The sequence below is a fragment of the Microtus ochrogaster genome, assembly GCF_000317375.1.
Source record: "Microtus ochrogaster isolate Prairie Vole_2 chromosome 14 unlocalized genomic scaffold, MicOch1.0 chr14_random_1, whole genome shotgun sequence".
Lineage (NCBI taxonomy): Eukaryota > Metazoa > Chordata > Mammalia > Rodentia > Cricetidae > Microtus > Microtus ochrogaster.
Window position 1 is genome coordinate 25,491,445 of NW_004949096.1, and position 27,993 is coordinate 25,519,437.

The 27,993-nt window shown below is 42.3% G+C and overlaps 1 protein-coding gene across 1 annotated transcript in view; it reads left to right on the forward strand.

Annotated features, from left to right (window-relative positions):
* The window catches only part of Ryr3 (ryanodine receptor 3), a 571,876-nt gene that overhangs the window by 485,068 nt on the left and 58,815 nt on the right, over positions 1 to 27,993 (forward strand). Inside the window, exons 66-68 of the mRNA XM_026787730.1 lie at positions 3,443 to 3,573; positions 8,733 to 9,053; positions 11,999 to 12,239. Coding sequence (XP_026643531.1) covers positions 3,443 to 3,573; positions 8,733 to 9,053; positions 11,999 to 12,239 — 693 coding nt within the window. The remainder of the gene's footprint in view (positions 1 to 3,442; positions 3,574 to 8,732; positions 9,054 to 11,998; positions 12,240 to 27,993) is intronic.

The following is a 27,993-nucleotide window of genomic DNA, read 5'->3' on the forward strand; positions in this document are numbered from 1 at the left end:
CTTGTTCCATCTACCCTTCTGGCTTCCACTGACCAATCATTTCTAATTGGACATCACACATATCTAAAGCACTAAGTTTACTAATATTACCATTTAAGACTATGTTCACATCTCTGCTCTATCGTCTCTGCCTCTGCTGTGTTTACTACTCTGCTACACGCTGCTTCCTTTCCACAGTATCATTGGGAGTATACACGGTGAGGAGTATATGGGTATAAGGTATTTGTCTTAGGAAGAGACACCATGACCATGGCAACTCTTATAAAGGAAATCATTTAGTTGGGTCTGACTTACAGTTCAGAGGTTTAATCCATTGTCATCATGGCAGGAAGCATGGCTGCATAAAAGTAGACATGCTGGAGAAGTAGCTGCCTCGGGCTTCTGAAACTCAAAAGCCCACCCCAAGTAACACCTTTCTCCAGCAAGACCACACCTTTCCCAACAAGGCCATACCTCCTAATAGTGCCACTCCCTACGAGTCTATGGGGGCTATTTCACTCAAATCACCACAGTATTATTAAGATACTGTAATTTCTTTGCCTTTGCATTCCTGACAATAAACAGTTGAGAGACTCACTGTTCCTGCATCCTGTAAACAAATTAAGATACTGGCAAAGAAATCTTCATAGTTGGGAAATTGGGAAGTAATATACTGAAATACATATTGAAATCTCTCCAATCAGTCACCTTCGACTTAACCATCTTGTGAAAAGTACTCTACTTGGCAGTAAAGTTTAATGAAAAACAGTTTCCAATGATAAACTCCAAGTCCTTTTTTTTTTTTTTTTGGTTGCCATGGAGCTAACCATATAGCCCATGCCCTGCCTAGAAGCTTTGCCCACACCCACATTGCCCCCTGGGGGCACTAATGACTGAAGAAGCCTATGTCTAGCTCCATCACTCCAGAGTGATGGAGTGACCTGGAGGGACCTGGAGGCCCCAGGTCCCTCTGGCATTTCACAGACAGGAGTATTAATTGTCGGGCTTCTGGTTTTTTCTGTGTTCACAGCAGCTGGGCCAGGAGAGCCGTTGTTTATCTCTCTCGGCTGAGCAGCTAATTAGCATCTGCATGTGCCCCTGACTAGAGAAAGCCCTGATGAGAAGTTGGTGTGAGTCAGATTGCTCGGTAATTAATATCAGAGAGGACAGGGCCACGTCCCTGTCACTGCAGCCCTGCACAGCTGGGACTTCTCGACTCTTTTTTCACCACAAGGCTTGCCTTTATAGCTGCCTAACTTTCCAAACACCCACAGTCATGAGCTCAGAACTTCCAACTTCAGTAAAAACACAGAGCAAGTGGAGAAGCCATCAGCTTTGCACCACTTCCCAGTGCCAGCTGAAATTTACCCTCAGACTTGGGATGGCACCTGATCCTTTCATACCTGAGTTGCTGGTGGAGGTTGCTCGCTCATTCCCTGCCACTTAGACCTGAAACAATCACACAGAAGCTTTATTATTTGCAATACTCTTTGGCCAATAGCTTAAGCATATTTCTAGCTAGCTCTTATGTCTTAAACCACCCCATCTCCATTAATCTGTGCATCACCAGCCAGCATGGGGCTCCCGCAGAGGCATCTGTCTCGGATGGTGGCTACATGGATGGCTTCTCTTAGGCTCTGCCTACTCTCTCTATATCTCTTTCAGTCTGGATTTACTCTGTTACTCCATTGACCGAAAGCAGCTTCTTTATTAACCAATGGCAATAAAACATATTCACAGCATATATCACCTCCCACATCACTGAATGTCTCCCAGATTCTCTTCCACCGGTGCTTCCCCCTGTGACATCCCTTTCCCCATCACTCCTTCTCATTTGCTTCTCTAAAAGCAATACAGAAGAGACATTACACAACTTCTTATTGACTACTTTGCTGGTACACACTGTGACAGGGTCACACTGAGACCCTTTGTGAACCCTCACCCCGGTTTACCTCCCTGTTCTCTGGTCGCTGAGGATCCTGGCGATTTCAGATCTGAAGTTAAAGTGTTACTCTTCTCTTCAGATGGTCTGTCACCTTGAACTTGGCCAAAAAGGCAAATAACAAAGATGGGGTGATGAGAAGGACAGTTAAGGGAGACAGGCTTTGCGAGAGAGTCCTCAGAAGTGGGCCTTGGTGTCAGCAATTTATACACCTCTCCCTCCTCCCGCTGGCACAGCTCCAGAGGAGACTCTGGCCATGTTGGTACACAGGCACAGAGTCTTGGTTTGGCCCTACAGTACTGTTCTGCCTGTGAAACCTACCAGATCAGGGGACAGAGATAGAAGGATTCTGACAGCCAAACCTATCCCTGGAGGACAAAGATGTGCATCAGCTAGGAGGTGATAGTCTGACTAAGGACCTGTCCTTCTGGGATGATTTGAAGGTTGTCTTCTTGCATCCTTCATAGAAAATAAGAGGTCTGTCTCTTAAAAGCCACACCTAAGACGATAAGGGATAACAATTGCATCTTTTAGTTGTCCTTTAGAATAGTTTAAAAGGTCACTTTTTAAGTCAGTTTGGTAATTGAGTGAGGCCTGAGTGGGTTTCTCCAATAAACTAAAACTTTAAGCTGACTCAGTCACCCTCTTCCCCCCCCACACACACACACCCCTGGTCAGCCCCTTAGTTTTCCATCTCAAGCAGAGCCATTCTGTCCTCCCTCGGGCTGCCCCGCAGATCCTAAGTCTGCTCAAATGCTCTTATCCAGTCATCAAATTCAGAAACAGTTAGGATTACATTTTTTTAAGCTCAACTCAAAAGCATCTCTCTAACAAAGCTGCAGATTGAAGCTAATCCTTACAATTAGTTTGTAAAGATCTAACTTTTGAATTGTGTTGCACCGGACTCCTGTATAAAATACATGTTCAAACTTTGGTCTATATCAATGAGAAAGGACTTTCACCACCTAGTAGACAAAGATTATGGCCAACGTAACTTACTCTTCCGTGGGAAAAAAAAAAATGCTACCACCTCTACAAATCCTTATCTAGTTTCAGAGAATCTATGCTTTTGACATTCCAGTTACTTGGTGTTGTTACAATTGTTGGTTCTTGTCACAGTGAGGGGTAACTAACACATGGTCTTTGTTGAGTACTGGTTGGGAACTGAAGGGAATCCTACAGCTAACAACCTGCTCCACAGATGTTTCAACAGTATGGCATTGACTCTTGGTTCCTAGACCAATTGACTTCCAGTAGGCTGTTATTTTCATGATCATCCTATAACAACACCTACAATATATGATTATATCCTCTTAGCCACAAACTAGGTTCAAAACAGTGAGCTCACCCTTAATACCTGGAAAAAGATGGGGGAGAGAAAGTACGTACAACTTTACTGTACCCCAGGACATCCAGTGCATTAAAACAGGATAGTGTGAGACAGCCTGAGTAAGGGACCTAACTGGTGTGTGTAACCGCATCCAGACGGAATCACTTCTAAATGGACTTCTTTGTCTCCAGGCAACGTCCCGCTCTTGGAGAATGTCTGGCTTCCCTGGCGGCTGCCATCCCAGTGGCATTCCTGGAGCCCAACCTTAACCGCTATAATCCCCTCTCAGTCTTCAACACCAAGACTCCTAGGGAGCGGTCTAGTAAGTATCTTCTCACAGAGATCACCAGGGACTAGCCAGGAAGGTGGTGGGATGGAACAGCAGTCCTGTGGTGTGGTGTTTTACACAGTGTGTTATTAGCTATTTTTTTTTTGCACCAGATAAAACGCCAAAAGGAAAGAAATTTTATTTTGGCTTGTGGGTTTAAGGAATACAGTCAGTCCTTCAAGGCAGAGAAGGCAGGAGGAAAAAGCATGAGGCAGCTAGTCATGTTGTGTTTACAGTGAGAAAAAGGAGAGATGTCGATTCTTCATGCACTTTGTCCTCTGTTGTTTTTCCAGACAGGGTCTCTCTGTAGTCCTGCCTGTCCTAGAACTCACGCTGTGGATCGGGCTGGCGTCAAACTCACAGAGATCCGCCTGCCTCTGCCTCCCAAGTGCTGGGATTAAAGGCATGTGCCGCTGCTACCCAGCTCATTTTCTCCTTTTTATTCCCTCTGAAATCCCAGCCCACAGAATGGTGCTGCTCACATTCAGAGGAGGTCTTCCCTCCTTAGCAAAAATTCTCTGTTTTGTTGGAGAGATGAGCTTGAATGAGACTTTTTTGATCATTAGACTTTTGATAACTTTTTAATACAGTGAGAAGACAGTCTAGTTAGATTCTACTATCCTGCCATCTCAAGACCTTGTGGTCTTCTGTCTGCCTTAGGTCTCCATTTCTGGTTTGTTCCTGGGGATATGACAACCTTTTAGTAGTCATTTTTTTCAGAGTAATATCACAACAAGGCAAAGGCATACTAATACCCTAAGTATGCTCTTCAAGAGAAGGACACTGTGTGCATACTCTCTATCATCATGGAAAAGGAGACATTGAATAGTGCCAGAAGAAATTGTAGTCATACAAGGAGAGGCTTTGTTAACAGAAGCATTGGCATGCAGTAGGTTCTATAACAGAGACTAGTAATTCATGTGCATAAGACAAATATGACCCATAGCCTATTTTGATAAATAAAGATTTATTAGAAAACAACCAATAATCATTAAAGCTAAAATCCAAATCAAGTTGTAATCTGCTTTCTGGAGAGTGAAAAGAATCCTATTTGGGTTCAGAGTGATACTAGATAAATATTGTTATGGGGAGCCCACCAGAGATGATCACTCAGACACAGTTTACAGCCAATTAAAAATCTTTATTTCAGCCAGCTAGTACTACACATAGATAATCAGGACCCAAGTCTAGTGCCAAGTATTTAAGGTAAGGGTTATAAAAGGCATCTTTTTTTTTTTTATAACCACAGCCTGGCATCTTGCTCGCAGGAAGAGTTTTTGTGCAAGCAAGCAGTTTAACAGAAGACAAAATAAGTGATTAGCTGGATAAGGAGGTTTGCATAAGCAGGCAGTTTAGTAGAAAATAAGTTAGCTGTGGCATCTTGACATCAGGTTCCTACAATAGAGTTGAATAATTTTCCATAGGATTCTCCACCAAGACGACCAGATCCTAGTTAAACCTAAAATGGCCTCAGCAAGAATACAAGATAGAGGAAGCTCCGTACTGTCTTGCCCTGTCACAAGACAACAGGCTAAAATAAAAATCTTCCACGGATACTTTTAATAAATCTTGAGTTCCAATAGAACTATGGTGTCTTGATGAAATCTGAAGCCCAAACTGCCAAATTATAGACCTGAACAATATTAAGAGATGTAAAGATCGCAGTAAACCATTTTAAATTAGAATCCATGCCATCTTGAGTTTCTTAAATTATGGATACACATTACAAATGAATGGCTCCACTCTACATCAATTCCTTTCATTTTCAAGCGATATTTATCTAACTGTCCTGAGGTCCTAGGCACACCTTCTCACACAGTCCTTTTAACCTAGACCGAAGCTTTATTCCCTTCTGCTTCTTTCACGTACTAAGAACACCCTGCCCCAAGAAAGGGTCCCCAGAACAGTTTAGGTAAGACCGCTAATAATTTTCCTGAACTAGAATAGCAGTGGAGGCTGGAGGTTAGCATGGGCTTTGACATATGTCACGAGTATTCACCAGTAGAGAACCAGATGCCCCATTCGCCAGAGGCCAGCGGAGATAAGGAAAGGGTGTCTTTCTGGCAGACAGAAACCTATTCCACGGGTTTCTGAGGAATGCTACATGTAAACATATGCAGGCGGAGTTAATCCCAGACTGTCATTGTGGGACATCATTGCCTTTTAGGGGGATTGGGAGTTTCCTTTCACCGGTAACATATTATGAGACTTGACACCCAAGTCCCCTGATTTTCACAATTGGCTTAAATAAGCAAAAAGTAAATGCTGAGTGTGCATGTGCCTCTTTTAAAAATTATAATGTGCATCAATATGTATTTGGGGATACACAGGATTAGCTGGAGAATGACTGATAGCTTAATGGACCCAAAGACAGTAGATGTCATTCATTACAAAATGGGTGTCCTCAGGAACAACAGAGAGGAAAAGATGTTGAAGGTGATAAATGATGGCATGTTTTTAAAATGAATGAACTGATTTACAGTATCAAACCTCTTGTCAACTGGATGTCTCTATTAATTAATGATTGATGTTGTGCCAGTGGAGTTAATTATATTAAAAGCCTCAGAACTCTAAGAACTTATAGCATTTTCTAATCCAAAGTTAAGATATGCATTAACAAAAAGTTTAATAGTGTTTTATGACACTTATTCCAAATAGCAGAAATCCTTAGTCACATGAACGTAGCCTATTAATCAGAGTATTGGGTTGGCAGAAACATCCTGCCGCCAGCCACCTTGCTTGCCTTCCACACCCTGTTGGAATAACCATCTACAGAGAAAAGAGGTCCAGTTCCAGTGTCAGCCGTCAGCCTGTCTTGCAAAGGGGCAGAGCTCTTTGGGTGAAGGGCTGCTTGGAGCACATGAGAGTACTTTAGACTCTTACCCAATGCGGCTTCAGAATCACTGTGATGAAGATCACTACTGTCACTGGTGTTTCTAACTCGGTAGACCTAGATTAGGGCCTGGGGTCCTGCATCTCACCGTGAGGGACATTATCTAGAAACTACAAGAGCAGTGTGTTCTAATGACTTTACCAACACTCTGTGTCTGCTGCCAACAGGACTCATTTGAGGCTAACTTCGTGTAGCTAATTCATCAGAGTTCACTGAGTTTATCATGTGGCATTTGGAACACAAAATACCTTCTGAACCACAAATGTTGGTTCCATTCAAGGACCAATTATTGTACATATAAATAATTTCTAAAGGTCATTCTCATGACTCCAATGCACCAACTGTTAATCCCAAAGATTAGAGGAGAAAGGTCACTAACCCAAGTCATGATGACCAGATTAATTAAAGAAAGCAATTAGTTAAAGGAAGACTTTCTTTATTTGTATGCACAACTCCTTGTTCTTCTTAGGTGAGAGAAAGAAGTATCTATGGTAATGTAGTATCAATATGGCTTTTAAACACAACACACGAAGCTTTCTCATGTATAACCGTGACAGCAAGTAAGTGTGTCAGTTGCCTCTGTAATAGCTAGCATTGTTCCATATGTGGAGCTCCCAATGAAACTTTTGACTTCTTAGCACTTAACTCTTTACTCTGCAGGTTTATATGTAAAATTACCCTGTTTGTGTCTGCCTCCCAGGAGTCCCAGTTTGTTGTCTATGCTTCCTGCTGCAAAGTACAAGACAGATTCATCCTCTCCCAACAGCCAGCATTGTAATAGACTATCGGTGGCATTATGGCTTTCAATCCATTGTGAATTGACTTTTCTACAGGCATTACAGAGTTTGTATTGGTTGCTTCTCATGACCAAAAACAACATGTAGATTGTTTATTTTGATTATGGCTGCAGAAGGCTAGGAGCCATAATAGCAGGGGAAACATGGCCTGTCGGTAGGAGCAGGAAGCTGCTGATCAAATTTTATTTGCATAAAAGAAGCTGAGAGAGCAAGTAGAAAGTGAAATGAGTCTATAAACCATCAAATCCCGCCTTCAGTGACATATTTCATCAGCAAGACTCCACCTCCTGAAGGTTTCATAACCTTCCCAAACAGCACCACCAGTGAGGGACCCAGTGTTCAAATGCATAAGCCTACAGAGGATATTTCTCATTGAAATCACAGCTACAAATTTACTTTCATTCTTCTACATGTGAAAAACGAGTCCCCCCGCCCCCAGCACCACTTGTTAAAGAGGCTGCCTTTTTTCCAGTGTGTTTTTTGACACCTTTGTAGAAATGTAGGTGCCTAAAACTGCATGAGTTTATTCCTGAGTCTTCTCTTCTGGACCAATGGTCTGTCTGTCTGTTATCAGGGCTCTGTCAAGAACCTCAAGACAGTTACTATCTTCCCCCTATTTTTCAGGGAAAAGTATTCCTTATTTTAAAGGGAACAGGACAAATAATCCTCTTTTATTGTTGTTGTTTCTACTTTTTTTTAATAATCTCCTAATCCTCTCTGCTATAATGTTGAATTCTAGTTTCATTTCATCCTGGCTGCCCTTCTCCAGTGAACTGCCCTCAGTCATGCGAAATGGAGAAGAGGGGATTAACTCACTAGTCCCTGAAAATATGCTTTGTTCAACAACAAAGTGAATGACTGACAGAAAGTCAATTAAGTCGCCTGAGGTTATTGATCATTTCTGTTGTAAAGGCAGAAAAATCAATCCATGATTTTTTTTCCCTCGGTGTATTTTCAGCTAGATGCTAAGTATTAGAGTCTCTGGTCCTGCTACGGGAGTGTTTGATGGAATGCTTGCCTCTCCCTTTACAGCAGTGGGGAAATGATGCGGGTGAGCAAGCGATAATTCGACTCCTGAATGTTGAGGAGTTGTTTTACCCCTGATGCTACCTTTTCTGCAGTGGTCACACCAAGGTCCAACAGGCAAGCCAGGGGGGAATAGCCAAGAATCTGTGTGTCACCAAGTTGTCTTACGCTCTATCCTCAGCATTGCCTCCATGGTGTTTGTTTAGCTATGAGTTTCTGACTTCAGCATGACATTTAAGAAAATGCCCCTGGAAACTACAAGTCTGCACACACACACACACACACACACACACACACACACCCTTTGAGTCCTGAGGCTGCTTTGATCCAAACTCATTCCTTTAAGGTTCTGCAGTGGAGATTTATATCTAAAGACTAGAAGAAGGGTATGCCTTCGAATCACCGTGCCTTTCTTCTTCCTGTACTCTCTTGGTCAGTTCTGGGGATGCCAGACAAGGTGGAAGAGATGTGTCCCGATATCCCCCAGCTGGAAGGCCTGATGAAGGAAATCAATAGCTTGGCCGAGTCAGGTGCCCGTTACATGGAGATGCCCCATGTCATTGAAGTGATCTTGCCTATGCTCTGCAACTACCTGTCTTACTGGTGGGAGCGGGGGCCTGAGAACCTGCCACCCAGCACAGGGCCCTGCTGCACCAAGGTCACATCTGAACACCTCAGCCTCATCCTGGGCAACATCCTGAAAATCATCAACAACAACCTGGGCATTGATGAGGCCTCCTGGATGAAGCGCATCGCAGGTACCCACATCCTTTCTCTGGGTCTTTGACCCTGCAGTTAAAGCAGCTTTTCTTTAGAACTCTTGGTAATTCTATGACGAGTCTGAGCAAGTTCTATTCTGTTTTTTAATCTCCTACCTCCCACTTGCTTAGCAGCAAACTGAGGGCTGACGGTGTAGCACAGTTTGTAGAGTACTTGCCTAGCATGCTGGGTTCAATCCCCAGCAGTACATAAAACCACCTGTGTTGGTACAGCCCTGTAATGTGAACTCAAGGGAGGCAGAGGTAAGACAATCAGAAGTTCAAGGCCAGCCTTGACTACGTAGGAATTCAAGGCCAGCCTGGGCCAAGTGAGGCCCTGTCTTAAACAAAACAACACAGTGAACTGAACAGACATACTTTCCTCACGCCTTTCCTCCAGCCCTACTCCCCTCCTAATCCAGGCCCCCAAAGCTTCAAGGAGCCCTTTAGACCAGCTGTGCTCCCCTGTGATGATCATTGCTTTATTTGTTTGGGGTGCTTAAGAAACCCATTAGCTCTTCTGTTCCTAATTATCTGTAATTTATTGGTAAGTATGTAAAACTCACTCCCATCCGGGCTGCACCAAGTTCCTCAATGTTATTCAGCATTTGCATTTCACGTTGTGCTTTCTAAGACTGGCTTGAATGTAGCTAATAATAGCAACACTTTGTTTTCTTGACTTTCTCTCTCTCTCTCTTTGTATCCCTCTTTAACTCCTGGCTTGCAGTAGGCTCTTAATGAATGCTATTAGCCAATTTTCTGTTCTTGAACCAACCAAAAGAGGAAAAGTTTTGGAAAATGAATGCACTTCCCACACTCAAGAAACCATGAATATTTAGCATCCCGTATGTCAAACTGGAGTCTGGGAAGCTCAACACTGGGAAATCATTGTTATGGATGAAACTTCAGTTTAGATCATGGAATCTGTTTGTCCCAGCCCCCGCCCCGTACAACCTCCAGGGCCATGAACTGCCAAAACTAGGCTACAGGGAGCACAAGACCACCAGAAGGTGAATAGACACATTACTAGAAGAGCAAGCGGGAAATACTCCTACCTCCTTTCTGTCTCAGAAATGAACTGAGATTAAAATTAAGACTGTTTTGATTGCTGGATAGCACAGACCATGTGGACATATAATAAGCGGAGTATCCAGCCCCTTATTACCAATGACCCTGAAAAGGTTGTCAATCATAAGGTGATTTGATGGGTTCTCATCTGTAAACCTGTGCCGCGCACCGCGCCCCCATGTCTGCGCTCTGTGCGCTGGCACCCAGTTGGCGAGCTTTAGGCAAGGAGGGCTGGAGGTTAAAATACACAGACACACACAGACAGAGAGAAAGCAACACAGGTCATCCTTGAATTTCCCAAGAATGCCCCCTTTATTGTGTTCAGGGGCAGATTATATAGAGATAGCCACGCCCTAGCCAAAGCCACCAGAAACCATTCTCCTGCCATCAGGAACTCCTGAAGGTCTCGTGCTCAGAGCAGCTGTAGGCACTCAGATCAGGGGATTACAAGAAATTCAGAATCTGGGGTCTCACTGCTCCCAACAAACCTGAGATTAGAGAAGGCTGTTTCCAAGAGTACCTGTCACTGCTCTGAGGGGCACTGATGGGAACAGAACTTAAGCTGTCCTTCCTGCAACAAATCCAGATCCCATTCAGTGTGGCTGCTTAATTCCTGGGGACCACTGCAAGTTTTAAGTAATAACCTCAAGCTCAGTTAAGTACAGCAGCCATCCTTTGCCTGGAAGAGTACTGAGAAGTCAGGATTACTTGTCACCAAAAGGCTACCTTCACCTTATCTGATTGAAGCTATCTCTCTTTAATAGAAAAACAAAACATGTGGGGGAAATGAGATGAAAAAGAAAGGCTCCTGGAATGTAACTGTCTTAATTGAACTTAATTGAGCTCAAGAAATGTCAAAATGGACATTCAAAGTCCATTGCCAATGGGTCACAATGGATTCATTTCATTTCCCTTCTCTCCTGCAATTACCCTGACTCATATTCAGACTATTCGCTCCGCTGACTTAACTCACAACAGCACACCCGGTATCTAGCCAATGGACTATAAGAAAAAGAGTAAGACATGTGGGTTTCCATCATTCTTCTCACAAAAGGCCAACATTGCAGTCCTGCTGGTTTCTTTTTTTTTCTTTTTTTTTTTTGGTTTTTCGAGACAGGGTTTCTCTGTAGCTTTGGAGCCTGTCCTGGAACTAGCTCTGTAGACCAGGCTGGTCTCGAACTCACAGAGACCTGCTGGTTTCTTGTTTAGTTTCTCTACTTTAGCAATGCCCTAGTCTTTCCCAGCCCATGTTTACCTCCCTCCGTTGAAGCCCAAAGAAGATGCCAGTGCTGAGGACTTAGAAGTTGACCAGGCTATTGTAATTGGAAAGCATGTGTGTACATACACACCTAAGCATATCTGCATCTTTTATTTTTAACACATAAAAATTATACACATTTGTGGGGCACAGTATGACTTCTATGTGTAATGACAGGCCAGGATAACTGACATATCTGTCACCTCAATAGAAATCACACCCCTAATGCTTGCTCCCAGGTCAGCACAGTACTCTTCCTGTGAACAAAAGGCTTCCTTCCGGGTTATAAAATATAGCTGATGGAACAAAACCAACACGGACAGACTGTCAGATGCTGCAAGATAGTCTGTTAGAAGAGAGGAGAGGTATGGCATAGGCCATGCATACATGAGGAATTCATATGGAGTGGGGCTGGAGGAGCTGAGTAGTGTTGGGGCTGGTCTAGATGCCCAACCTCCACTGTAAACTTTTATGAGAAGGAGATACCAAGGAAGGATTAAAGGAGAGAGCTAAATGCAGGTGCCATCCTGAGTTGATGGATTCCTCAGTGTTCCCTTCCATTGTCATTAATGGTCACAACACATGGAATAAGATTAAGGTGCTTTGTTTGCAAACGCAGTGTACGCACAGCCAATCATCAGCAAAGCCAGGCCTGACCTGCTGCGAAGCCACTTCATCCCCACCCTGGACAAGCTAAAGAAGAAGGCAGTCAAGACTGTGCAGGAGGAGGAGCAGCTGAAGACGGACGGCAAGGGGGACACTCAGGAGGCCGAGCTGCTCATCCTGGACGAGTTTGCGGTCCTCTGCAGGGACCTCTACGCCTTCTACCCCATGCTGATCCGCTACGTGGACAACAACAGGTATGAAGGAGATCTCAGGAAGCTGCCTGTTGTTCTCTGAGGCTAGTTTGGTCAATCAAATAGCATGAATCTTTCCATGATTTTGTTGCCGGGGAGATGAGGGAAGCCACAGCTACCACTACCAGTCTCCCCACCAGAAGTCAGAGCCTCCATTCATACAGACCAGTGATTCTGTATGGATTGAGACAGGCATCCTCCTGGGCCACTAGGAGGCGCAGGGAGCTGGTTGGATAGGATTGCTTTGACTCATTTTGGCCCTTCTGCTATTCACTCCCGTACTCATTCAGTGGATGTCCTTGATCATGCCTTGATCAAAGCCTTGAGGAAGGGGACATACTCTTTAGCATAGGCGCATACATTCTAGGAGTAGAGAGACATAGACAATTAAAATGAAAAAGAAAAACCAGAGTAAAACCCGCTGAGAGAAGTAAAAAGAATTAGGAGAGGCAGGTAGAATGGAGCGGCAGTTCCTTAACTGGTGTTACTGGGAAAGCAGCATTTGAACAAAGACCTACAAGAAGTACAAGACTAAGAACCACAAAGGAACAGAACAAGAGGATGTGGAAGAGGGACTATGGGTGAAAGTCCTTAGGAAACAGTGTGTTCTGGATGTTTGACAGCTGAAATGCTCAAATGTCATAATTAAGAAATTAATTCTTATAGCACCAGAAATTTTCTGTATGAGTCATCCTTTATCCAAACCCAATATGTTCACTTGGCATATGAAATTGAATTGTGCTATAATGGATAGTTAAACAGTAATCTGAGATATATGGAGGCCTGTAGTCCTATGTGTCTGTAAAGAATGTGGAGGACAGGATGGTGGGAGGAAGAAAGCAGAGACAGGCAGACGCCATGCTTCTCCTACCCAAGATGGACAGTGGTTAGAATCTTCCGGGGCGGGGGAGATGTGAGGTATTTGTAGAAGAAGCACAGCTCATTTCAGGGAAACTTGGAATGTAGTAGCGAAGACCCTTACTGTATTAATTACCATTCCTCCAGGCTATGACCAGATAACTAAGGGGAAGCAACTGGTTTTCCCTTTTCTCTCCTTATTTATTAAGTCTGGGACCCCAATCCAGGAGATGGTGCCACCTACCTGCAGGGTGGGTCTTCTCCTTTCATATAATCCTCTCTAGAAATGCCTTCATAGACAAACTCAAATTTGGGTCTCACTAATACCATAGACATTTCTTTTTAATATTTTAACCTTTATTTTCATTTATTTTATTTGGGAGTTCATTTGAGACAGGGTTTCTCTGTGTAGCTGTCCTGGAACTCACTCTGTAGATTAGGTTGGCCTTAAACTCATAGACCCATCTGCCTTAGCTTCCAGAATGCTGAGGTTAAAAGCATGTGCCACCACTGCCCGACTTTAACCTTTATTTTTATTTTATGTGAATAGGTATTCTGCCTACATATGTGTCTGTACACCATGTGTGTGTTGTATACCTGGGACTGGAGTTACTGACAGTTATGAACTGTCATGTAGGTCCTGAGAATTGAACTCGGGTTCTCTGGAAGAGTCTCTTAACCCCTGAGACATCTCTCTAGCTTCCTCCCTAGGTACTTCTTAACTCAGTCAAGTTAATCACCAAAATTAACTGTCACAATCCATCCCTTGTCAATTTGACACACAAATGTGTCCTTTTTTAATTTTGTGATGCTATTTTTTTCTTTTTTATTTGATTTTTATTGAGCTCTACCATTTTCTTTGCTCGCTTTTAAACTGCACAAATCCACCCCTCATCAATTTGATATACAAATGTGTCCTTTAAACTGTAATATTTGACCTTTGTTGAAATAAGAGCAGCGGAGCTGCGTCCCCAGCACCCGGCCGCCTATACGGCTAGCTTTATACCCAAAATAATTACACGGAAACTGTATTCTTTTAAACACTGCCTGGCCCCAATAGTTCCAGCTTCTTATTGGCTAGCTCTTACATATTGATCTAACCCATTTCTATTATTCTGTGTAGTCCACAAGCTGGCTTACCAGGAATGATCTTAACCTGCATCTGCCTGGAGTTGGAGAACCATGGCGACTCACTGACTCAGCTTCTTTCTCTCAGCATCCTGTTCTGTTTTCTCCGCCTACCTAAGGGTTGGCCTATGAAATGGGCCTAGGCAGTTTCTTTATTAATAAGAAATCATTCCCACATCAGACCTTTGCTTCTTTCCTCCCTACAATCAAATACACAGCGTTTTCCCACACTGGTTCTACACTTTAATATCAACAGGGTACCCAACAATGTACACTATTTCTGACTCTACCTAGAGTTAGCATAGTACCATAAGAATGCCCCAACTCCAAGCACCAGCATCTCTGGGGTATCCATGGGTTTGGGATGTAGTTTAGTAGTAGAGTGTTTGTATAGGATTTTAAAAAGGAAATCACTAACAAATATAGCAACTATTAGCTCACAACTGAAGTTATGTGTACTGCACCCATACAAGGTTGGATATTTCAGCAATCTATCAAGGAACAGAAAGTAGCTCACAGGGACCTACCTTTACTTCTGAATGATTAGATATTAATATATTCTGGGAGAGGAGGGAATCACTGTCTTTGTGTGTTCTCTGCTGAGCCCACCAGATTCCAAAGGATAACTCTAAGCCCATGGTCACTAAGATGGCCTGTTTATTCTCAGTAGGTCATAAAAACAAATAGATTTTAACGTGAGAGAGAGAGATTTATTGGAAAGAGGGGGAGTAGCAAGATGATAGGAGAGTTGGGGGGGCAAGAACGGATAGCATGTACTGTGTACATGTGGGAAATTGCCTAAGGACAAATTTAATAAAAATTAAGCTAAAGTTGGGTGGTGGTAGTACATGCCTTTAATCCCAGCACTGGAAAGGCAGAGGCAGACAGATATCTGTGAGTTTGAGGCAGCCTGGTGTTCAGAGTGAGTTCTAGGATAGCCAGAGCTACACAGTGAAACTATGTCTCAAAATACCAAAAAAAAAAAAAATGTTCAAAGGAGGTGACCAGGCTAGCCCCAGTTCTGCTGTGCTATGCAGAATAGAAACTTGGATTTCTTGACTCCTTCCTTGGCATGATTCATAGTGAATAAGACCTGGCTCTGGGTCAGAACCCATAATAAGAGTAAAGCATGTTAATGGGGAAATGAGTTTACTACAGTTTTGACCAAAACTAAGGAGAGAAATTCTCAGTCTGCCTCTGGGCCCATGACAGTGCTCTAGTTTGCAGAAAAAAAGAAAAGGAATGTGCATATTTGATTTTGCTGTTAACTCAAGTCAACAGCAATGAAAGATGGGGCGGGATAGAAAAACACAGTCGTGAAAGATAATGCCCTTTCCTGGGACAGCTGAGAGCTTGTGAGATTAGCTACTTCCGTTCTCAGTTTGGTCTTTCTGGTAGATATTCCAATCCTCAGGGCCCCCATAGAACTCAGTAAAGTACTTATGATTAGTGATTTGTTAGAAAGAATACAACTCAGGAGCATTTGAACAGAAATACGTGGGTTTGGGCCTGCACGGGTTCCCATGCTCTCCCCAGGGGTAGCAGCCTCTCAGCACGTTTATGTGGTCACCAGAACCTCGCTCAGGAGGTTTTATTGGGGGTGGTATTTGGTTATGTTTTATTTACTTTGTTTTGCTGGGCGTTGGGCCTAGAATGGTTTGCCTGATAGGCAAGCGCTCCACCACTGACCACCAGCCTTGATCTTTAACAGTTTTATAGGTGTGTTGACTGGTTGAATCAATGGCCACTGGTGTGTGAGTTTGAAATGAATCATCTCACCTTACTCCAAGAGATTAGGAATAAACCGGGCGGTGGTGTCTCACGCCTTTAATCCCAGCACTCGGGAGGCAGAGGCAGACGGATCTCTATGAGTTCGAGACCAGCCTGGTCTACAGAGCTAGTTCCAGGACAGGCTCCAAAGCCACAGAGAAACCCTGTCTTGAAAAACCAAAAAAAAAAAAAAAAAGAGAGAGATTAGGAATAAGAGTGAACATTCTGACCCTGTAATTTGATTTCACCCAGCACTAGAAAGTTCTAGTCTGTCTGGACCCAGGTGTTACCCTGAAGTTATCTGGCCCCTCAGCAATGTAGTCTCGTGCCATTCACACACCTAGCTATGACCAAAAGGTTATGAGGAGCAAAAATTGTTCCTACTGCTTAGGACCTCCTTTGCCAGGAAGAGAAGGAGAAGCTAAGTGTGTATTTCACTATTATAGCTGGCTTTTAAACTTGAAAGATTTATAATTGTGGATGCTAGAAGGGATGCAAAAGCAACTGAGAGAACATAACTGACTTTTGGAGTTGCTTCCCATTCTCCCATGGCAGGAGATCTATATTTGTTTTTAGCATTTATCATTGTAATATAAGCTGTACTTAATGTAACTTGAATGAGCATACTTATATTCAAGATTTGAAAGAAAACATCTGCATACATATTGTCTCTACACATACACATACATATGTATAAACATATATGTCTAATGTGTGTATCAGGACTAGAGTAATGGATTTCCTTTCCTGGCTACTGGATGTTATACTCATTTTAACAAAGGAACTCTGTTCTTTGAGTCTCAACTTCAGTCATTTTCGTTAACGTAATTATGTTAGCAATTTCAAGAAGAAATTTGTCAGAGTTTGAGGAGAAAACAAAAATAAAAGTGGAGCAAGATTGCTCCTGGAATAGCTTTTGAATTGCGCCTGTCACCGCGGTGATCAAGACTCAAGACAGAGCATGTTCTGTTTACAGGGTGCTTGACAGTTGCTAAAAACGGCAATGTCAGAGAGTCTTTGAGATCATCATTAATTCATTCGTCTCCGCTTTTCAACGTGTTCTTCCCTGAGCGTCACAGCCATGTGAGCCTGCTTAGAAATACATCCTTCTAACATGAGTGCTTGTCCCTTCAAAGACCTTCGTAGCAATGAAAGCAGAAAGCATTGATACTATACTAAGTGTGAAGGGCAGAAAAAATATGCAGAGTGCTGACCATGGAGGCTCACGCTTGTAATTGTAGCATTTAAGAGGCTGAGGCAAAAGGTATACTAAGACTTCTGCCTAGGCTTCAGTGAGATCCTCCAAAAAGTGAAAAAAAAATCCAGAATAACATGCTCATTAAGTTGATTTATTTTGGAGGATATAGCTATGCATTATTATAAAAGTAATTCTTACATGCTAAGAGACTGATGCCTTTGATGGTCCTCAAAGCCAGAGTTAATATTACACCTTAAGGTCTCTTAAGACTTAAGACTGGGTCTGGAGAAATGACTCAGTAATTAAGAGCACAGACTACTCTTCTAGAGATCCTCAGTTCAATTCCCAGCAGCCACATAATTGCTCATAACCATCTGTAACGGGATCTGATTCCTTCTTCTGGTGTGCATGAAGATAAGTAACTAGTACACATAAAAAATAAATAAAAATTTAAAAAAAAAACTCGACTGCTCTCCTACTGTTTTAAGACTACTCAGCCTGTTTGTTTAACCTGCCTTTAAGTGGGCAATGTAACAACCAACCTTACTTGCCTTGAATCTCCCATGCAATCTACGTTTACAGCCTAAATTAATGCACAGTTGTAATCTTAATATTCTTTCATGCCCCTGAACCTGGAATCCTGCATATGTGTTTGAACATGTGTTCTGATAATCATTTGCTGAAAACAGCAGATACAAGTGGAATGTAGCCTTATAAAATGGATAGCAGCCCCAAATGCTGAACAAAGCATTCGGCTGTTGCTTGATAATGTTTGTTTGTAATCGGGGTCAATTGGAATCAGTGACTTAATCATTTATAAAACTCTGTTAAAGATTACTGTTAAGGATCCCTCATTCCTTTCCCATGTGATACTTTCTGTGCTGTTCAATAAAACAGAGAACAAAGCTCTCTGTTAGGGACAGACACTTAGGGACAAACAGACACAGGAACAGATTTGCAAGACAGCCTTCAGACAGGAATAGATTCAGACTCATAAAACAGGCAGACAGGATGAAGGAAGACCCAAGAGACTGAATCAGAGAATTCGAATCTGGGCTTGCTCTTAGTCAGGTGATACCAGGAGGAAGCGCTTTGATTTCTGCCCTTAATTCGACACCAACACATTATTGGTGACTCTGAGTTTATTATTAATGCATTCAAACAAATGCAGGAGGGCGGTAGGGATTGTGAGGTCATAAAGTGAGGTTTATTTTTGCCTTCCCTCTAATCTTTCCATGAATCCTTTGTTACCTTTATCCCCTCCCACAGTCTTTTCCCCAAAGGCTGTTCCCCCCTCTCCTTGTGTCCATGGGAAATAGTTTATCTGAGAAAGAGTGAATACTTGTCAGGCCCAGAACTTGGAGATTAGAAGACTTTCAAGAAGGAAAAAGAAAAGACTTGCCCCTTCCTGGGATTTTTCTGCCCATTGTCTCTCTGTGCATAGAGATTTGAGAGAGGGGAGTTGTCTCCTTTTTCCTTAGGGTCAGCCTTGAATAAATCCACTTCACCAAAATCTGTCGCTGGAGTCTTCGGTGGAGTGGAGAACAGCTTGCAGTACAGACTTTAGATTCCAGTAGTAGTTTCTCCATCCAAAAGAACCAACTGACTCAGAAAGACGGAGTGGAGGAGGAGTTAGCAGAGATGCTGTAGTCACCTCCTGTTCCCTCCACCCGGACAGCCATCTCTTCCCTCCTCCTGCACACGTCTGTATTGTTTGCTTAGCCCAGTGATAGGAAGAAATGGAGAGCAGAAACAATCCTGGCTTTGCACGCAGTCCCACCCCTGTTTTGAACTATCTTGAGCTCAGCTTGTAGCTCTTACCTATAGACTCTAACTTTGCTCTGTAAAGCCAGAGAAAACTAATCTTTCATACGGCAACACTAAAATGTTGAAGAAACTCCATGCCCTTTCTTCCTCTCTGTTTTTCTTCATTGTGTTAAGCCTTTGTACTTCCCACATTCCTGCCGGGTGCTGTTTAAATCCTCTGAAAAGAAGTTTCCACTGGTCAGTGCTGAACCTGAAGCCGACAGGATACAAAAGAACTCCAGGTGTGTTGTGAGCAGATCAGGGAGCAACAGCTGCCCATCTCCTCTCGCCTAGAGACAGAGTCAGAACAGACCCAACATGTCTCAAAAAGGACAGTAGTCTTTTGCCTCCTTTCTGGGAAGCAGAAATATGTCGAACATAAATAGAGACTTGGTTGTATGGTGTTTGGTTTAAAAAGTCTCTGAAGCTATTGAAGTAAACCTTGTGCAGTGGCCATCTCAGACTGGGACCTGTGTGGAGTGCAGTCTCACGGTAACACCGAGAGAAGCTCTCACCTCAGACAACCTGACCCTGAACCCAAGAGCACAACCTCAGTGTCTTTCAAAACTTGGGAACTTTTCATTTTGAAAATGAAACTCTTGCCGTTGCTAAAGATTCTAGTCTATCCTGACTGGGGGCATGTGAAGTTTAGACGTCTTGTTTATGTAACCCAGTCTAGCTCACAGTGTAACTCAAATTCACAGCACTCCTGATGGCTGGCTCAGCCTCCTCAGCGATGGCATTGCAAGTATACAACTGCTGGGAACAGAAGGTCATAATTACCAGTTTATGTTTAGACAACATGGCAGAGAGATGGATACCCAGAAGGGGCCAAGATGGCTAACACTGGACATCTGTGGGGCTATATGTCCACTAGCACACACAAAATAGGCAGATACCAGATATCCAGAGAACACAAAAGTATGTAGTGATGTGATGTGTTATGTAACTATTTCTGGAAAAATGTGACATTTGCGTAGGTTCTTTATAAATATGGCCTTACGGTCAAAACTAGAGACTTTACCTTCACCAGCCTGCCAGTACAAGCCTACTTCTGTATGACCTTATACCAACCTATGTGTATGTCCATGTGGACTGAGTACCTGCCAACATCTGGCTGCCTAACAGCAGCCTTTACCCAGAGTGAGTCCAGTGTATCTTCTCTGCCTGCAACTCCTCAATGAGCCTCCTCATCTCCTGACGTCACAGCTAGGACCTTCGGGCACCACCCTCAGCGTGTGAAGATTCGATTCTCAAAGCTTCTTGTTTTCTCTGCTAATATACTCAGCTATTTCACCTACTTGGGTTGCTTTCCTCACCATCTTACAGGGAAAAGCCCCAGCTCATGATCTCCCAACTGAATCTTCCCTTACCAGAAGCCTGGCATTTCAAGGCTGCCTTTTGGCAGCAATCCGTGCAGATAATAAAAGACCCACAGGTAAAGAAATGATCTCGACAGGGTTCGAGTGGCTAAGTATTGAATTAGATGCTGAATTCTCTGAAAACGTGGGGCAGGAAGGAGAGAAGTATCGCTCAGAACAGAGTGAGTCTAGACATGAAGGCAAAATTTTTTCTTCTGCAAATACCATCTTGGTCTGGCTTGAGGGAGAATTGCAGGGAGCTTGTCTTCCTGGAAGGTAACATTTAATGGAATGTCCTTCATACTCACCAGTCTGGATCCAGGAAAGCTTTGCTAGAGACAAACGAATAAAGATTTGTATTTCAGAAGAGGAGTGAGCAGAGCTAAATTCCCCCACCATGAAGGCTAAGAGAATCCATGCGCTTCCTTCTACCAGGAAACGATATCTAAGGTCTTGTTCTTGCTGCTCTTTCTTTCTGAGCATCCCCATGGCTGTTCTTTTCTTTTCTTTTCTTAGGATATAACCCATGCCTCTTCCCACTTAAGCCACAATACAAATGCACAAAGCTCATTTAAACCAAAACACCACAGGAATGAACAGCTGGTGGTTCTGATAAAGTGAGAAATGTAACCCTGGGAAAGCATTCTGGGAAAAAAAAATCAATGTGAAGGAAATCAAAGAGCTTATCAGTCTCAAACCTCAAACTTGAATTGCATTTGGGCCGCAGGTAATGGAGTGACTATACTGCTTAAAGAGATGAGAAGTCTATTAGACATAAAAGAAACCCAAAGGCAGACAGAGTACGGCCAGTATGAGTGTTCATTGTGGACCCTTACACCGTTGTCTTTATCTTTTCCATTGCCTTCCATCTCTAAAGATACTTTCTGTTTTAATATGGCAATTAGAGATCCAGACTTCGGGTTTTCATTCTAATCAGGAAGGATTAAAGCAAATTTCACAGGCAAAGGCAAAAAGACACTTTCCACTGTGTGTGATCTCTTCTTAGGGAACCTTTCCAGGAAGTCCATTCTTCAACATCATTAGTCAGTTTCTGGATATAGGTTAAGGGGTGTGGAGTACCATGATTCTTAGTGGGAAAGAATGACACTCTGAACAAAGGAAGATCTTGTTGCTACAGAAGAAAAGGAGGATGGGTGCTGGGCGTGCAACGACTTGTGTCAATTATATAAAGAAGATAAGAAGATGCCCGTTGAATTTGAAAGCAAGGGTGGTTCAATAATAATGTTCTTGAGGCTAGAGCCCGGGCCAGAGAGATTCACAGGAGATAAAAAGGAAGGGGATCTAAAAGTGAGTTGACCTCTAGAATTTTTCCCTTCCTTGCTTAGCATGGAGCTCTCCATGAGCGGGCATGACTCTCAGGCTGCTTAGGAATATTACTCAGATTTCCCAGAACTGTCCGTGTGTGTGCGTGTGTGTGTGTGTGTGTGTGTGTGTGTGTGTGTGTGTGTGTGTGATGTATGTACACATTTGTATATGTGAATGTAGGAACATTTATGGAAGTCACCGATGTTCATCCCTGCCTCTCACCTTGTTTAAGACGGGTCCTTTGTTATTCACCTCTGACTAGGCTAGCCAGCCCATGAGCTTCAAGAGATTCTCCTGTTTCTGTCTCTAATCTCATTGTAAGAGTATTGAGATTACAGATGTGTGCTACCAAGCCTGACTTTACATGAGCTTTAGGGATTCAAGCTTCAGCCTTCACTCTTACACGGCACATACTTTACTTGCTGAGCTGTTGTCTCCAGCTCCATAATTTGTTTTGATAGTGTTCTTCAAGGGACATGGGACAAGTTTTTCAGATCATATGTGAGAGCCAAATGTTTCTCTCTCTTTCTCTCTCTCTCTCTCTCTCTCTCTCTCTCTCTCTCTCTCTCTCTCTCTCTCAAAAGCCTCATTATGTAGTACTGATTGGCCTGAAACTCACTATGTAGATCAGATTGGCATTGAATTCATAGAGATTTGTCTCTCCCACCTCCCAAATGCTGGAATTAAAGACATGCACTATCACCAACAACCAAATGTCCATTTAGCGTAAGAAAGCCATGTAATTTAACTATTGCATTAAAGTTATATTTTAATAATAACCATCTTCAGGGAAGAGCACACCAGCCCACTATCCAATACCAAGTGATCAGTCCTAAAAACATGCATAAAAGTACATTATATAGACTAAGAAAGTTTTATTTATTTATTTATTTATTTATTTATTTATTTATTTATTTTGGTTTTTCGAGACAGGGTTTCTCTGTAGCTTTGGAGCCTGTCCTGGAACTCCCTTGGTAGACCAGGCTGGCCTCGAACTCACAGAGATCCGCCTGCCTCTGCCTCCCAAGTGCTGGGATTACAGGCGTGCGCCACCACCGCCCGGCACTAAGAAAGTTTTAAAAAGAGGCCATGACTTTGAAAGAGAACAAGGAGGGGTATATAGGAGGGTTCAGAGGGAGGAAATGAAAGAGAAAATGATGTGACTATATTATAATCTCCACAATAAAAGAAATAAACTTTTTGTAAGAAAGAAATAGAAATCTGATTTTCAGGTTCTTGGGACTGTCTGAGTTATAGGATTGTCTTTTGTTATTCACAATGAGCCTCATTCCATCACACTTGAGTTCACACTCATGAGGAATCAACCACATGATTAGACCTTTGGAACTTTCAGCCCTTCCCTCTAACTTCTTGAACTCTCCAGAAGAAAAGGAGCTAGAGACAGAGTTCATTGCCAAAGCCGATGGTTTAACCAATCATGTCTGTGTCTAGTTTGCTTCCTGTTACTATGATAACACTATGGCCAAAAACAACAAAGGGGAGAAAAGGTTTAGTTCAGCTTACAAGTTATAGTTCATCATTATAGACGAAGGCAGGAGCTTCAGCAAAAGGATCTTGAAGCAGAAACCATGATGGAAGGCTGCTTAAAGCTTACCCTCCATGGTTTGCTTGGCTACCTTTCTTATACAACCCAGCCCCATCAGCCTAAGGATGGTACCCCCCACAGTAGGCTGGGCCCTTCTACATCAAATACCCCTACAGACCTACCCACAGGCTAGTCCGATAGAAGCAATTGCTCAATTGAAGCATCTCCTTTGCAGGTATGTCAGGTTGACCTCTGAAGCTAACTATAACACTCTGAAATGAAGTCTGTCATAATATTTTGTTTGTAATCTAACAAATAGTTTGTCTGGAGATCAGAGTGCAGAGCTAAGCCACCAAATAGCCATGAAGCCAGGCAGTGGTGGCACACACCTTTAATCCCAGCATTCAGGTATAAATAGAGAATATTCTTTTATTTCCTGACTGCTCAGACATGAAATAATCACACAGAAACTATATTAATTACAATACTGTTTGGACAATAGCTTAAGTGTATGCCTTACATGTTGAATTAACCCATTTCTATTATTCTGTGTATTGCCATGAGGCCGTGGCTTACCGGGCAAGGTTCTAGCATCTGTCTCCTTCCACAGATACGTGTCATCTCCCTGACTCCCCTTGCTCTCTATATATCCCTTCCAGTCTGGCTATATTCCACCCTGTCATAGACCAAAGCAGCTTTATTCATTAACCAGTAAAAACGACACATATATAGAAGGACATCCCACATCACTCAAAAGGCAGAGGGAATCTCTACGAGTTTAAGTCTGCCCTGAGTGATTAATCCAATCTCAAAAAGAAACAGAACCAGGCAGTGGTGGCTCATACCTTTAATACCAGTACTTGGGAGTCATACATCTTTCATCCCAGCATTAGGGAGGTAGAGACAGAAGTGATATAGCTGGACAGAGAGAGAAATATAAGGCCAGAGGAGACAGGAGCTCAGATGCAGTGTGAGGAGACAGTCCGAGGATGCAGTCTGGAGATGCAATCTGAGGATTCCTGAGACAGGATCACCCCTTTGGGTATGAGCATTGGTAGAGGTAAAAGGTCTCTCTAGTGACTGACTACACCACTTCTCTGATCGCTAATATTTGACTATGAGCTTTTATTATTAAGAACTATTAGAATACATGCTACCGAAGCCTCTTTTAAAAACCATAAACTCTGGAGTTTGGAGACCTTCTCAGTTGAGGGAAATATGGAGAAACCTGGAAGGTGAAGTGTCTGGAGATGGGTTGGAATCTCCAGACTCCTCTTCCATATTGTCAACGTAAAATCTACAGCTCTCATCTTAAAGGAAATAATAGTTTTCTAGAGCTATTTTGAGTGGCCATGGCCCAGGAACACAGATTTAGTTTATCCCAACTTCCATGCTCCAGCATAGAAACAGTTTCTCAGGGTTTTTATAGTTTTACAGAACTAAGAAAGACATAAACCAAGGCAACTTTAAAATACGTTGGTGGGTACACCAGAGAGACAGGTGAAATTAAATGGGGAGAGCTGCTTTACAGGCCCAAGATGCTATCAGATGGCATTCTTAGCTCGCGGATTGTGAGACGCTAATGTTCTGATAAGTTAATAGCTTCTAAGAGGTTTTTATTTATTATCATGAGGTGTTAATTCAGAGGCAGGGGCAAGGAATGGCTGTTCCAGAAGGCTAAAACTAGACCAAGATAAAGTAATTAGCCTCTGAGCCTACAAAATTCCAATCTCCCCACAGTACTGTACTTCCAATTGGTCCGTCAGTCTCTGTAGACACAGAAACTCCTTCCAGGAATTTTTGCTCATAGCCAGACACAGCTTCTTTTCAGGAATTTTCATTCATAATATCTTGCCCTAAATATGTCTTTCATGTTCCTCGGCTATATTTATGATAAACTATTAATAACAGGTAAAGCTACTTTATGATCTGTTCTTGTTAATTATGAACTCAGAGATTTGTCAAAACCCCTAATTTACAGCTAGGCGGTCACATTCTGAAGTGGGAACAGTGTGAAGTGGGGCTGAGCTTTTAGTATGTACGGTCCTAACTCCAGACAATGTCATGGTTGAATTGGTGAGTTGATGTCTAGAAAGTTGAGTGGTGTGTTAATGAGAAGAAGAATCTCTGTGTTGAATAGAAGGGCAGCATTTTGTTTGCTTGGTTGTTTGGTTGGTGTTTGTTTTTACATCATTCTGTGCAGATACCCTGCCATTTTGAAATATTATTTAGCTCAACTATGCATGATACCCAAGAACAGGACAACGTATAGAAGATGACTTATAGAGTTTGACCTAATTTAGCCTTGTCACTATTGCGTTATTCTGAAACCAACCTAGTGAAAAATATTAATGTTTATTTATAGAGAATTTCCAAGCCATTTAAGAGGTTATAAAAGCTATTTGGTTTCTGGGACTGGAAAAACAGCTTAGTTAGTAAAGTTCCTACCTGTAAGCATGATGATCCCCAGAAACTATAGAATTTTATTTTTTTTAACTATAGGATTTTAGTTTGGTTGTTTTTGGCATTTATTTTTGTTTTGTTCTATTAAAGGGCATGCAGAGATAGGCTGATCTTTGGAGCTTGCTGGCTAGTCATCCAAGCCAACTTGATGAGTTCCAGGCCAGTAAGAGACAGAGAAATGATACCTGAGGTTGTTCTCTGGCCTCTACACAAGAACAGATGTCCTTACTACCCCACCCCTTCCCTACCACACCCCAAGAAACTGTTAAAACAGTTTAAATGATAAACTTTTTTTTTCACTCAGAAAACTGGCTTTGAGGCACCGGAGAAATGGTTAAATCAAGTCCTGCTCCTACAGAGGACTGAGTTCAGTTCCAAAAATCCACATTTGGCAGTCCACAACCATCTGTAATCCCAGCTCCGGGGATTTGATGCCCTCTTTTGATATCAGCAAGCACACTCATTCAAAAGCCCACCCCCCCAATTTAAATAGTTTTAAATCTTTCATTCAAAGAACTGACTTTCCGAGTAAGAAGTATAGGGCATGACATGTTTATGAGGTTCAGATTCAGAGGCTTTCCAATGACAAATGCCAGGGGCAGGACTGGATGCCATAGTGACCATGTTTTCACAGGTTTGCTAGACTTCTTCATTAAATCTCTCTGCAATAAGGCCTTTAGGATGGTCTATCTCCAAACTTACAGGTTAACCATCCTTTTACAGAAGAAACCGAAAAGGTGACAGTTTTGAAATGTTAATGTCAGACATTTGTTTTGCCACAATTCTTGAAACTTTGATTAAAGTACAAATGATATGTATTCCAATTCTGAGCCTTTACCTTAATGTATAAGGATTATTGTCTTCATATGGTAATGCTTGCCAGTGGCCATAAAAGAGGGGCAATAAGTGGCAATTGAAGTTCAAGGTGTCAGTCCACCAGGAGGAAACTCTCTGATGGGTCAATCTCAGTTAGGCAAGGCCTCAAGACCACAGACTCTGGAATGTCTTTTGCTTTTGCTGTGCCTTTACATGTTTGTTGCTGTTATCTTTCTCTGGTATCTGACATGGTTGAATGGATGTGAGGAGACACCCATTGCATGTAATATATGTGTTTATCTCATGGAAACATTCCATTCTACTGGGCATTTTTACCTGTGACTTACTATGAAGATGATTCCTCCCTAAACTGTACTGTCTAATTGTTAATAATAATGTTAGCTTGTATGGAGTTTTGATGAATAAAAACAAATACAGGAAAAGATACACAGCCAGGGCCTGTGAGTTTTGCCTAAGGAGCTGCATTGGCTGTAACTCAGGTCAATGATTAAGAAAAATAATTGAGTTCCCAGGAACCAGGCTGGCTCTAACTCTTAATGCTAAGAGATACAGGCACAGGTTTCGGTGTACAACATTAGCTGAAACAAAGCTTTAAAATAACTTCAGGTTAGATCAGATGTTTTGATAATAGCTTTGAGATGAAAAACGCTAGAAAATACTATAAAGTTCACAAGGACACATAGCTGAGGTCAAAAATACAAAGCAGCTCAATTGTTTCTAGCTGACGTACCTTCCCTTGCTGGTTGATTAGTGACCAAAGGTGATAATTAATTCCTTATACCCATTTCTGCCCTCAATCTCCTGATATAAAAAAGCTATTGATGAGTGGGTATGTACCCTAATAGAGTTGACTGATTCTTTTTCATATATAAAAGTTTATGTTTGTGATTCCTTTAAGATTCCCTATAAGATTACCTTTCAAGATAAGTAATAAAGTAATTGACCTTTCTTTGTAACTGCAAAATGTAGCCTGCCAGTAAAAGACCTGACTGAGAAGAATACCTTGCTTGCTACCATGATTAATCTATAACAAGATGTTTGGGTATGAATGTACATGGGTTCTTGGGATAATTTGTTTTTTACCTATAATACATAGAATGTTTAATCATGTAAGGGATTTTGAAAACATGCTTTTTTTACTGTTTGTTCTGTATTCATTATAATCATCCATTTGAAAAACAGAATAACCACATTGTGATTTTTATATTGCCTGAAGGATTTTGCTGGGCTATATAAGCTATAAGGGCAAGAATAGAGTTAGATAGAGTTAAGATGGGCTAGAAGGAAACATCAAGAGTGAGAGAGGAAATCACCAGGAAAATAGAGAATGCAAAAGAAGACTAAAGAAGGGGTCTGAAGGAAACCATCAAGAGAGTGTGTGAGTGTGTTTTCCTCAACTCTTTCAGATAGAACAATCTAGTATATGCTGAAGCCATGGATTCCTTTCCAGTCCTATGCTGTCTC